General features: G+C 44.3%; 1 protein-coding gene across 1 annotated transcript in view; it reads left to right on the forward strand.

The window, feature by feature from the left end:
* The window catches only part of ESRRG (estrogen related receptor gamma), a 349,680-nt gene that overhangs the window by 208,379 nt on the left and 127,717 nt on the right, over positions 1-13,584 (forward strand). Inside the window, exon 2 of the mRNA XM_023758594.1 lies at positions 12,077-12,492. Coding sequence (XP_023614362.1) covers positions 12,090-12,492 — 403 coding nt within the window. The 5' untranslated portion in view covers positions 12,077-12,089. The remainder of the gene's footprint in view (positions 1-12,076; positions 12,493-13,584) is intronic.

Below are 13,584 nucleotides of genomic sequence, written 5' to 3' on the forward strand. Positions count from 1 at the left end.
ACCGCCGCGCCGTCCTGACAGCCAATTTCGAGAATTTGATCTGGTTAAAGACACGGCTTCCCTGCCCCACTCACCGAGACCTGCTCCCATTTCATTTTCACGCAGCGCCTTGTCATATTTGGAAAAGCAGAGTCACCTGCCCCCCCCCCTCCCTGATCCCCCGACCCCCCGATGAAATTTGTGCTTAATTACAGCGTTAGCTCTTTGGTTTTAATTACTTTTCCATTCAGCATGAGTCTTTGTCATATCTCTGAGGGATTTTTCCTCCTTTTTCCCTCTACACTTTTGTTTCTAAAGATGCTTTTCATTACCAGAAGGTGTTTGTCAGAGGCATTTTGAGAATCCTGATTACCCAGATGATCATCTTTAAGGAGGACTTTCATGGGCTGCTATAAAATGATCAATCAGAAAGAATTTTACAGGTGTCAGAAGCAACGCGCACCCCTCACCCCCCAAATAGCAAGGATTGCAACAAAATTGCCCAAAAAGGCGAGGGGCAACACTATATATATATATATATATAATAAAGACTATAGAAATATCTGCTCCATCAGCTAAAATAAGTCCCACCCAGCAGAAAGATGTGAGCACAGCGTGGCAGAGCCCATGTGTGTCTGCCTTGACCTTGGGATGATTTAGGAAATCAGAGTTCAGATGCGGAGACTCCGAGGGAGAGAGGAGAGCAAGTTGCCTGGACCCGTTATGTCCAGGCCCTCCAGTCGGAGAAGCTCAGAGACAAGAATCGAGGCCTCCTCTTTACCAGCCCACGTGGCATTTCGGCTTCCGACATATCAAGGAAAAGGAAATAGAAGAGAGGGGGAAATCACTCCAGAAACGAAGAGAGGATTCTTTGAGCAAGCGACGAACAGTTGGTAGAAATGAGGCCTCCTACTGGCACTCAAATCAAATGTAACAACTCGCGGGCTCCCCGCTGCTTGCTGACAGCGTGGTGTCACGCACGGGGACAAACATTCACTTAAACACTGATTGCAGGGAATTGCCCTTTCCGCCAACGCCTCCCACCAAAGCCACGTAATGAGCAAAAGGAGAGCCATTTCTAGGAAAAACCAAGAGGCCTGCTCCCTAACTCCCTACAAGGGATTCCTGCTCCGTTTGTCCGTTTGCAGCCCACGGGACAGGATTCCTCAGCTCAATGTATTTGCTGCAGTTTCACTATCATGTAGCAAGTTGTTTCTGTAATGATTCATTTTTATGTAGTTCACGCATACACACACGACCACATGCATACACACATGCATATAGGCACACAGGCATACATGCACACTGACACACATGCATATAGGTGCACGGGCATACATGCACACTGACACATGCACATAGACACCCATGCACACAGATACACATGCACACAGACACACATATGCAGGCACATGCACACAGATGCACACAGATATACATAAACACACAGACATACACAGACACACACTACCCACACTGCCATGGTCCCGAATGGTTGCTGAGTGCAGTAACCCCTAAGGAAATGGAAGCCTGGGGAGTGCGATTTAATGCGACGGCCCCTGCTCTCCGGTCTAATCTAAACCACAGGCAGGTGGGGTCTTCATTTGAGTAAAATACAGCTTTTTAAAAATGGCAGAAAGTGACTTTAGGTAGCGTGTAGGCGAATCCTCTCATTGTAGAGATGAAGATACTGAGGGTCAGAGTGGTGCCATGACTTGTCTCGGGGCCCACAGTGCGGAATCCGGAGCTGGCCCACGTCTGCTACTCCATCCAGTGCTGTTCACAAGGCCAGGTTCCCAGGGAAGGGAGAAGAAAGGCATGTGAGCTGTGGGAACTCTGGCGCAGTGCTTATTTCTTCTTTAATCGGTATTTTAAATTGCAGAGAAGATTTAGACATTTTATCTGCATGTTTGTTTGGGGACGTTTGAATGACAAACGACCAGCAACTGTTTCTGATCGGAAATTGTCTCTGGCTTCCATTGATTTCGCTGGGTGCTGTGTCACTGCTGAATAATCCTTCTTACAAAACCCGGTCGGCCACAGAGCAAAGCCTTCGTCATTTCCACGGCTTGAATTAAAATGTATGTGTGTTTGTGAGAGAAGAGAGAGCGAGAGCGAGAGAGAGAGAGAGAGAGAGAGAGAGAGGCCTGCAAATAGTGGCTCGTGTAGCTCATTGCAATGTTTAGAAAAAGAGATCAGAGGAAGAAGTCTTAGGATTAATGCCTCCCCAACTTCTACTTCGGCTGAACAGCCCCTGATAGCCAGAGAATATAATCATAACTTCTGTTCATCAGCCCAGACCAGCTGTGCTGGCATCCAGATGTGAACTAGTGCAGACTCAGCTATTAAGTCCAAAGTATAAATATAGTGCAAACGCTATCTGACAGGCCGAGGTGTGGTTTCTGATCTCTGCTTGCACTGTGACTCTCCCCACAAAAGAAATGTCTGTGTGTCTGGAGCAACCTTCCTTCCAACGAGGACTCCTCAGCCCTGAGATTCTCTGACCACTGCATTTCCCTGTTTCAGGGCACGTTTTTGAGTTCCACTCCAAGTGACCTGGCCTGTCTCGAGCGAGGCAGCTGGCTTCCTGGTCATTGTAATTGCTTTGGCAAAACATTTTCTTAATGAGTAGAAGGTGACATCGATATTCCGATCTCCATATCTTCACATCAAGACCTGATAGCGCTCTTTATTTCCTGCTTCCGTGTAGCCAACAGAATAGGAAAGGGGATGCAGGCAGCCCGGGCTTGCATTGACCTGGATTTGATTTGTGAACTCCATCACAGAGAGTGTGTGTAACGCATCTATGCTCCATTGTGATTCAGAAAGATCAGGGCACAGACTTCCTCAGAGTTGGCTGTCTGTTTACGTCTCCTCCCATGAGATGACAGAGGGGTGTGGGGGGGGGGGCTTCATTGAGCTGTCAGTCCCCTCCTGGCGTGCTGGCTTTCTTCCTTCCGGGCGCTCCTTGACTGCTTGAACACCGAATTGTCTGAACACAAGCAAACTTTATTGATCCATATTTCTGTTTGAAAGACCAGAGATTTGTGGAAGTAGGAGACTCGTTCTTTCCTCCAGAAAGCTGACTGCCGAAGAGGGCTGCTCAGGGCATAGTAAATCTCTGCGACGGAATAAAGGTTACACTCAGCATAGATTGGGAGCTTCGTTTTGATGATTTATCCCATGTAGTTTCTACCCCACACTCACCTTCCTTTCCAGCAGGGATCCCCACCTCGGGCCCAGGGCCATGTCACCCCGCCCTGGGGGTAGTAGCCCAGTCCATACTGACATACTTACTACCCAAGTCTGTTGACGTAGGGTCCACTATTCCAAAGGCCTTCTTTGGTCCCAAGAGAGTAACTTGTGTAAGGAAAGGACTGTTCTTAGGGCTCAGAGATAAAATGCTTGTTTTACATCTGAGTTTCTGACTAGACACTTTTTAAAAATATATTTTTATTGATCTCAGAGAGGAAGGGAGAGGGAGAGAGAGAGACAGAAACATCAGTGATAAGAGAGAGCCATTGATGGGCTGCACGCCCCACACTGGAGATGGAGCCTGCAACCTGGGCATGTGCCCTGACCAGGAATCAAACCATGACCTTCTGGTTCATAGGTAGATGTTCAATCACGGAGCCACGCCAGCTGGGCCTGACTAGGCACTTCTTGACATTTTCTTCTAACATCCACTGGTGTCACGGAGTTGGGAAGTTGTGAGGATATAGTTAATTAAGTTGCATTAGGGCAAATATACACACTTGTTAGAACACTTAATTCACCTCAATAATATTGATTACATGGCAGAAGTTTGTTTAAACGAAATGGTATTTTCCCCCTACTGTTACAGTCCTTGAGTGCAATCTGCGTAATAGCTAATGGCTACCATCAGTTAAATATCATGTTAGTTATAAAGTAATGTCATAAGAATTGATTTGAACTTGGCCATGGAGGAGAGCGCTCCCTTCAGAGCCGATGTGATGTGGATGATTAGCAGGAGTTTTGAGTAGTATCATGCTGCCTATAAACTGTGTATATTTTACAGACGTATAGCTGCTCTATACTACATGAGTGCCCATTACAGTAAAGGAATGCTCCGGCAGTTAATTACATAAAACATCATGTATGCGATTACCTGGCATTATTATGCATTTAATAGTTTCATTGATCTGGCAGCGGCTCACTTACTGTATTTAGAGCGATAAACAAGAGATGCTCACCCCCAGATTGAAATGGGTCCAGGAAAACAAGCGGGGGATAAACGACACCACGAAGCACCTGTGCCTCAGATCAAATCCTTGAAGACAGAAACTGTCAACCATCATCACGTACAAAGACACAGTGTGATACCCCAGGACCGTTTCCCTGCCCCATTAATAATGTTTACCAACCAGGAAGCATCAGAAATCACCTGGCCGTACAAATGTAAGCAACCAGTTTTCTGTATCTGAACAGTCTGGGGGCCTGGCCGGTGTTGCTCAGTGGTTGAGCATCGGTCCAGGAACCAGGAGGTCAAGGTTTGATTCCTGGTCAGGCCACAGGCCTGGTCAGGTTGCAAGCTCGATCCCCAGTAGGGGGCATGCAGGAGGCAGCCGATCCTGATTCTTTCTCATCATTGATGTTTCTCTCTCTCTCTCCCTCTCCCTCTAAAAACAACAAAAACATATTTTTAAAAGATATGTTTTAAAAGTCTGGGTAGCTTCACAGGCGATCAGCAGTGGTCTTGGCACATGGGGTATAGTAAAATGTCTCTACAGGGACTTTCTAAGACCTACATGCTTATCACACCCCCAGTCTTGTTAGGGTGCAGGCTCTTATTCGTGCATTTCTCATGCTCTCGTTCTGAGCTTTCATTGCTGAAAACGAATATTCTCCATTTCCCTCCTTTGTTTCGGATATAATGCTAAGGGTGGGGTCAGATGCTTCCACAGGTCTCTCTGTGTGTCGGATGGAATGGCAAACCATCCTTGATTGCCTGAAACTGACCGGTTCCCAGGACACGGGTTGTTAGTGACTAAACCAGGACAGTCGACCAACCTAAGGTCATAGCAAAATTGATTAAGAGAGAAAAGATCACTGAACTCCAGAACCCGAAAAGCAGTTGGGGGTCTAGGAGGGATCCTTCTCCGTTGTCATTAAGGATGAAATTCTACAGGGTGGGGCAAAAGTAGGTCAACATGGAAAATAACACAGTGATTATTAAATAATAATGTGGGAATAAACCCTGTGTTGCGCATACTGACAGCTGTAAACCCTGCATTCGTGGGGTGCTTTCCTTTTGATGACTGGCCAGAAATGAGTTGCCAGTCTGTTGTGTAATCGAAAATGTCCCTTTTTGGTGTAGTGCACAGCCTTTCACAGACTTGGGAAAGCTTTCTGCTTTGAGAGATGCTCTGTGTTGTCATTTTAGGGAGCTGGCCCCTTGTCCCCAGACGGCTTAGCTACATCTCTTGTCAGCAACGCAAGCACCAGCTTGGCGGGAACTCTTTGCTTCCTCTTCTTTGTGATGGTTTCGGTGGGAAAGAGCCTTTAAGACAAAATGCATAAGTTACTTGTTCAAAGGATCAGAAGCAGCCTGTTCTGTAGAAATCTGTTTCAATAGATGGGCCTCAACACTTAGTTTAAAAGGCATAAAATTGCCCTAGCCCAGTGATGGCGAACCTATGACATGCGTGTCGGAGGTGACACGCGAACTCATTTTTTTGGTTGATTTTTCTTTGTTAAATGGCATTTAAATATATAAAATAAATATCAAAAATATAAGTCTTTGTTTTACTATGGTTGCAAATATCAAAAAATTTCTCTATGTGACACGGCACCAGAGTTAACTTAGGGTTTTTCAAAATGCTGACATGCTGAGCTCAAAAGGTTCGCCATCACTGCCCTAGCCGGTTTGGCTCAGTGGATAGAGCATCGGCCTGCAGACTGAAGGGTCCTGAGTTCAATTCCGGTCAAAGGCACGTACTTCAGTTGCAGGCTCGATCCCTGGCCCTGGTTGGAGCATGTATGGGAGGCAGCCAATGGATGTATCTCTCTCACATCAGTGTTTCTCTCTCTGTGTCTCTCCCCTCCCTTCCACTTTCTCTAAAATTCAATGAAAAAATAGACTCTGGTGAGGATTAACAAAAAAATTAAAAGGCCTAAAATTATATCCAAGTGTGTATACATACATGTGCACGCGTGTTTCAATCTTTCTGAGCGTGTGGGTTTGGATTTACAATTCTTTCTTTACAACTAATGATCTCCTTCCGTTAGGTTAACCAGGCAGACCTTAAGATATTTCTTATTAAAAGAAAAAATCCTTTCTCTTCCTTCTCCAACTAAGCCAGTGTACCTTAATGCAATGATGATATGTTAGAGCCAACAGTTGTCAAAGCAGCGTATTACTGTGATGCCATAATGACACCCTGTCTCCGCAAAGTAGTCATGTTTGCTCAAATCACACGCTGCACAGTGGCTGCCTGACACGGCACTTCACGCGCCCGCGTTCCCTTTCTTCGCCATCACCGCGCTCTGACAATAGCAGCTGCTGCCCGTTTTGTTCCCAAAGGATTCGCATTTTGCCACTTCGGAGGGCGATTAGTTGAAAGCTCTTGTAAAGTAGCTGCGGGAAGTTGTAACTCGGGCTGTGAGGGTGCTGCTCAGGTCCTGGTCTCTGTAGCCTGGGCCTCCCTTGATAGCCCCCCCCCCCCCCAAAGCATGAAAAGAAAACTAATTAATTAATTAATTAATTAAAGCTTTTTTTAAAACACAATTACTTAAATCATTAATCTGGTGATTTCAGAAGGTGGAAGACTCTGAATCCAGTGCTCCTAGATTCATTCCCATTGTGAATAGGTAAGCAATTAGGTGTGGAATCTGGTAACCTTCTGATATTCTGTGATTCAGTGAGGGAGCTAAGGACTCCTCTCTCTCTCTCTCTCTCTCTCTCTCTCTCTCTCTCTCTCTCTCTTCCCCTCCCCCCTTCTTTCTCTTCTTGTGTTTGTAAACTTGCATACAATTTTTGAATATAAATTGACAGTGTGTTTGGAATTTTTAAGGATGGGCACCGTTTTCAGCCCTTAAGGATGACAAGGAAGAGAAAAGAGTGACTTGTTTAGTTGTCATTCATTGAGCCTATTAAGGTGTCTGTCACTGACATAGTAAAAGTTTCAAAAATCCTTGCCTCCTGTTACAATCAGGATGACTAAAGAAGACCTGTGCATACGTTTCTTATGAGAATTTTATGCACCATTTTTTACGTAGGGAACAAAAGTAGCAAATAAAGTTGAATTTCATATGAAATATATCTATTTGTGAAGAACTTCTATTTTGATGACTGGGGTAATAATATATAAACCAGTGGAATATTCCAGCATTTGACAATTAAAATATTGGCGATGCTTTAGTCCCATCTGGGAAATATGGAACCCCCAGATGCATACACAGTTCTGAGAAAATTCACTGCAATTCACTCAAGATCACACATTTACCTGGATCTAGCTAGACTCTGAAAACAATTAAGCTTGCTCGATGATTAAAATGTAAATTGAATAGTAACTTACAGATTATCTTAGATTCTTATTCTTTCTCTCTGTACAGGCACACATAGACACACCATTAATTAATTTTCAAAAATTACATTTTTATGTGGTTCTGCAACCAGGAAGTTTTATTTGCCTGATCGTTAGTGTCTAACACCAAAGATAAAATTTACCTTTTCGGACCCTTAAGCAAAGCTAGGCAATGAGTTCCTATGATGAAGCATGGAAATCAGAATTATTTGTGGCTTATCTCAAATTGTTGAAAATGCTTTTCAAAGCACTGACATTTCCCAGTCTCAGGAAGGCTGTTAAACCCCTCAAATATAGTTTCTAAATGTTTGTGGGGTTTTTGTTTGTTTGTTTGCTTTTTCATAATTATTTCCCCCCCTGGTTTGATTTCAGGGTATTCACTCAGAAAAGGTTTTTGGAAAATCACAGTCTTATTCCCTTGTGCTACTCATCATTTTATTTTTTTAAATTGATTTGAGAGAGAAAGAAACATCAAGTTGTTATGCCACTTATTTATGTATTTATTGGTTGATTCTTGTATGTGCCCTGACCAGGGATCGAACCCACAACCTTGGTATATTGGGATGATGCTCTAACCAACTAAACTACCCAACCAGGGCTCATCATTTCTCTTAAAATAAAAGCAACTATACTTAGGCTTTAAAATAAATATTTCCCACAGTTTTCATCACGCTATTTCTATGCATAATTCTTAACTAAATTCAGGTTTTTATTAATCCAATGTGACCTGAAATTTCTGCGTTAACAGCACAATGTGGAATTGGGCTTATTCTCTTTGGCTGCAGATAAAGCCATCATCTTGAAAATGGCTCTTTCTGACAAAAAGGTGTTCTTTTGAAATAAAGTCTTATTCACTACATTCCTCTTAGAGTTAATGCGAATTTTAGTGCCTCTAATTTTAGATTGAAGTGAAGTCTAGAATAAAACCCACCAGCTGACAATTGAATTTATAGATAGTTGTGAATATTTCAGGCTTGAATAATAGAGCTATAGAATCTCAGAGACAGAGAGGGAGAGAATTAAGACGCGCCGTAGTTTTCGCGGATAATGTAATGGTGCCGAGGAAGTGTTCAGTGTAATGAGCTAAGGCGTCATTAGGAGTCAGCTGTGTTCCTTTGGAGGTTTTGTTTAGGCGTCGCTACCACCCTGGAGAGGGGATCGACAGGGACCACCCCCCAGCCAGTGTGCTGTCCCCAACAGCCCCGTTTTGCTCATCGTTGAGCTGAGGATGGAATAGCTCTCCATATGAGACATCTGCACTTGCTTGGCCATTTTTAAGAAATCAGTGCACACCTTTAAAATGTCTGTTGGCTTCAAGACATGGCTGCACTGGGCTTTGGAGTCAGACCCGAGATTGTCTTGGGGATTGAATCTGGTAATATGTTGTGAAGTGCTCAGACTAGTGCCTGGCACCTTACAAGCACTGATACATGGCAGCGTGGCTATTATGATTTTAATTGGGCAAAAGGTGCACATGAAGGAGGTTGTTCATGTCTGAAAAGAACCATGGACCACTTAAAATAATTAAAATTGAAGTAATAAGTTAAGCCCAGCCTGTGTGGCTCAGTGGTTGAGCGTTCACCCATGAATCAGGAGGTCACGGTTCGATTCCCAGTCAGGGCACAGGCCTGGGTTGCATGGAGGAGGCAGCCGATCAATGATTCTCTCTCATCACTGATGTTTCTATCTTTCTCTCCTTCTCCCTCTCCCTCTCTCTCTGAAATCAGTAAAAATATAGTTAAAAAACCAAATAAGACATGGTGTTGCCGGGCAGTTTTGAAAGAGTTAATTGTCATAGCTGTGAGAAATTCAGAGCCTGAGAGAGGAAAGGGAACAGCCATGTTTTAATACCCTAATAACTTCTAACTCTGGTCTCAGATCGTAATGTATGTGCGAAGAGTCCAGTAATTATAAGGTAATGAGTGGAGTGTGGTGGGGTAAGTGCTCTAAATTAAAAGGGATTTGCAGGGCTGTTGTAAGTCAGCGCCGACCCGCTTTCTTTCAAACGTTGACTCGAGGAAAAGTGCTTCGCCCCGAGTGCGTGCGGGGAGCCAGGAGAGCGATCTATTAATTACAGCGCTCGTTAACGGTGACTACAGTGATGGGGACGGGCCGCACATGCAGGGGAGCGGGCACCGTGCAGGCTGGCGAGGGGGTGGTTCCTTCTTCTGGTTCTTGTGAAAGGACAACACAGGCGGGTGGGCCGCAAGCAAAGTCTTTGGGGGGCTTTCTCTTTCCCATTTGCTTTTCTTACGCCCTGATCCTGCTTAACTTTAGGAAGCAGAATACAATGTCCACGGTGCAATATATTGATTAAGAGGCAAATGCTTGCTCTTGGAACAGTTAACATTTCCTGATAGGAAATTCCATATTTTTGTTCACTTTATTACTATATTTGTTGTTGTTAATCCTCACCCGAGGATACTTTTCCATTGGTTTTTAGAGAGAGTGGAAGGGAAGGGAGAGACAGAGAGAGAGAGAGAAAAACATCGATGTGAGAGAGACACATTGATTGGTTGCCTCCCGCACACTCCCCGACCGGGGACTGGGATAGAGCCTGCAACCGAGATATGAGCCCTTGACTGGGAATCAAACCCGTCAGTCTACAGGCCAATGTTCTATCCACTGAGCCAACCCGGCTAGGGCATATTTTTGTTCACTTTAAAGTAACAGAACAGTGGGGGGAGGGGTGTGGAGGAGAGCATGAAATCTGTGCAGTGATCAAACATGACTGGATTTATAGTGAAGGAGATAATTGCATTCATTTGGCTGCTCCCCCAAATTCTGGCGAGTGACCATTACTCTGTGGGATTCCCATAAATCAACTTTCCACTGGGAAGCAATTATCTAAGTCCCTTTCTCAACTGTCACCTCTCCTTCCTATAGTGGGCTCTCAGAAGGTTCTTAGGGGCTTCGCTAAAAGGGGTTTTGCACTATGGCTGAGCGGGAGGAAAATAGGACCCATTATATCTTTTCATCTAATTACCTTTTCAGAAACTGAATCGCTGACGGGCCCAACCAAGGGAGACGGCAGGATGTTCCTTCTAGATAAGAGAGTTTGTCCACATTTGTTTCCAGGAGGTTTCATGTTAAAAGACCACAAGATGGGGAGGAAAGGGGACCATCACAAATCTCTTTTTTTCTCCCTTTTTCTCTCCCCATCACAAAATTTGATGCCTTCTTACTTTGCTGAATATAAAGTATCAGATTTATAGGCATGGGCACAAGTATGCTTTTGCTGATTCATCTCTCCAACAGTGGCAAATCACGCACACACGCACACACACACGCACACGCACACGCACACGCACACACATTTATTCATCAGTGCTGGTCATCATTTCACTAACATTTGTGGGCTCCAGGAAGTAATCTTTACACATCGGCGAACATTTTATACTTGATGTCTTTCTACAATGGTCCATGTGAAATAGAACCATTTGAATAAAGAAGCAAAGTGACTGAGGATACATTTCCTATGTGTCTCAGATCAATAAAAAGCACAGCGATGCTCATGGAAGAGGGCTGACAAATAGTAATCACAGAGCCACAGACTCATCGGTTCAGTCTTGACAATAAAAGTTTGGTTCTGCTCTTAAGAAAATGATTGCAGGATGTGAAAGTGGGAGGGAAAAGTAGAGAGAAAATAGATGCACTTTTAGACATGATGCGGACTCTGCAGATCACTCCTCTTCCATGGGTCCATTTAGAGCAGGGGTCCTCAAACTTTTTAAACAGGGGGCTAGTTGTCCCTCAAACTGTTGGAGGGCCGGACTATAGTTTAAAAAAAAATTATGAACAAATTCCTATGCACACTGCACATATCTTATTTTGAAGAAAAAAAACAAAACGGGAACAAATACAATATTTGTATTTGCATGTGGCCCGCGGGCCGTAGTTTGAGGACCCCTGATTTAGAGTCTAGAGCACTGATGGCGAACCTTTTGAGCTCGGCGTGTCAGCATTTTGAAAAACCCTAACTTAACTCTGGTGCCGTGTCACATATAGAAATTTTTTGATATTTGCCACCATAGTAAAACAAACACTTATATTTTTGATATTTATTTTATATATTTAAATGCCATTTAACAAAGAAAAATCAACCAAAAAAATGAGTTCGTGTGTCACCTCTGACACGCGTGTCATAGGTTTGCCATCACTGGTCTAGAGAGTTGATTTAGATCTTGACTGTTGTTTGCCAAGAGAAAAGTACAGTTAAAGGAATTGGACCCATTAGACCTTTTGTTCATGGGCTGCCTGGGCATTTTTATGGAGCCCTGTCATGGCCTTCTGCTGATTCCCTTCTTGTAGAACAAGAGATACTGACTAGAGAATGCATGATGGGAAATCCCTAGGTCTTAGGCAGCCCTCTCACAAGGGGCAATGTCTTTACCATATGAATCCTTTGTTTTCCTTCCTTTTATTCTTCCCTTTCACTTTCTCCATTTACTTTTTTACCTTCTCTTTGCTTCTACCTCTTTTGGTCGCTGTGTTTGACTCTCTCTCTCTCCTCCTCTTTCTCCCTCTGTCTGTCTCTCCCTGAATCCCAGGCTTCTCTGCAGAATGTCAAACAAAGATCGACACATTGATTCCAGCTGTTCGTCCTTCATCAAGACGGAACCCTCCAGCCCGGCCTCCCTGACGGACAGCGTCAACCACCACAGCCCAGGCGGCTCCTCGGACGCCAGCGGGAGCTACAGTTCAACCATGAATGGCCACCAGAACGGACTTGACTCGCCGCCTCTCTACCCTTCCGCTCCCATCCTGGGAGGCAGCGGGCCCGTCAGGAAACTGTATGACGACTGCTCCAGCACCATCGTGGAGGACCCCCAGACCAAGTGTGAATACATGCTCAACTCCATGCCCAAAAGACTGTGTTTGGTGTGCGGGGACATCGCCTCTGGGTACCACTACGGGGTCGCGTCGTGTGAAGCCTGCAAGGCGTTCTTTAAGAGGACGATTCAAGGTTAGTTTGGGAACTGGGGATCCCCAACCTTCTTCCAACCTCACGTGATGGTTGGTTGGTTGGTTTCCCTAGTTCTTATCCTTATTCATCAATTCACTGTCTTAGTTCTATCTTTTTTTTTGTATGTTTTTATTGATTTCAGAGAGGAAGGGGGAGTGAGAGAAACATCAATGATGAGAGAGAATCATTGATCTGCCTCCTGCATACCCCCTACTGGGGATCGAGCCCTCAATTCCGGGCATGTGTCCCGACCAGGAATCAAACCGTGATCTCCTGGGTCATAGGTCAACGCTCAGCCACTGAGCAACACCGGCTGGGCTGGAAACATCTCTTTAGCCTCTTTATAAAACTGCAAAACTCGGTAATGGAGCACACTTCAGGTCTTTGGTCCTTCCCAGCCATTGTCCACAGTGTTAGAATACTGAGGACACAGAGTAGCTAAAATTTAAATGTTGGTGATTTGATTTTGTTAACTTGGAATACACAGCTCTGGATCTAGCTGCATACAGATAAGCAAATAATTTGGGATAAATCAACAAAATACTGTGTATTCTGACATATGAAGGAAGTTCTCAGTATGAAAAACATTGGCGCTTTCTCAACAAATACAGGGTGTTCCCCCAAAATGTATACACACTTTAACAGCTGATAGCTCAATTTTGAAAATGAGATGTATTTTAATAAACCTGCCTTTATAATTATTCAAAGTGTGTGTATACATTATTTTGGGACACCCTGTATTTTCTGAGAACCTACTGTGTACCAGGCCACTTGCTGGCTGGACTTTTATTTTTTATCTACATTTTATTTTAACATTGTTTCCAAAGGTTGGTGGGTTGGGGTTAAATTCCACATACAAATGCCTTGAGAGAAAGCCAGGTATTTTTGGTGGGGGGGGGGCGTGGATTACACTCTTTGGTCCTCAGTATGTTTCCTAAAGATAGAACAAGTATTTGAAACAATTTCCCGAGAGTTGTTTAAACAAATCAACTGGCTTCGCTATTAGCTCTGCAGCAGTGACTGAGCAATCCCTGGGATAAAGCAGTGGGAATTCTATGCCCTAGCCTTCCTTCAGATGCTGAAACGCGACCA

The sequence above is a fragment of the Myotis lucifugus genome, unplaced genomic scaffold, assembly GCF_000147115.1.
Source record: "Myotis lucifugus unplaced genomic scaffold, Myoluc2.0 scaffold_133, whole genome shotgun sequence".
NCBI lineage: Eukaryota > Metazoa > Chordata > Mammalia > Chiroptera > Vespertilionidae > Myotis > Myotis lucifugus.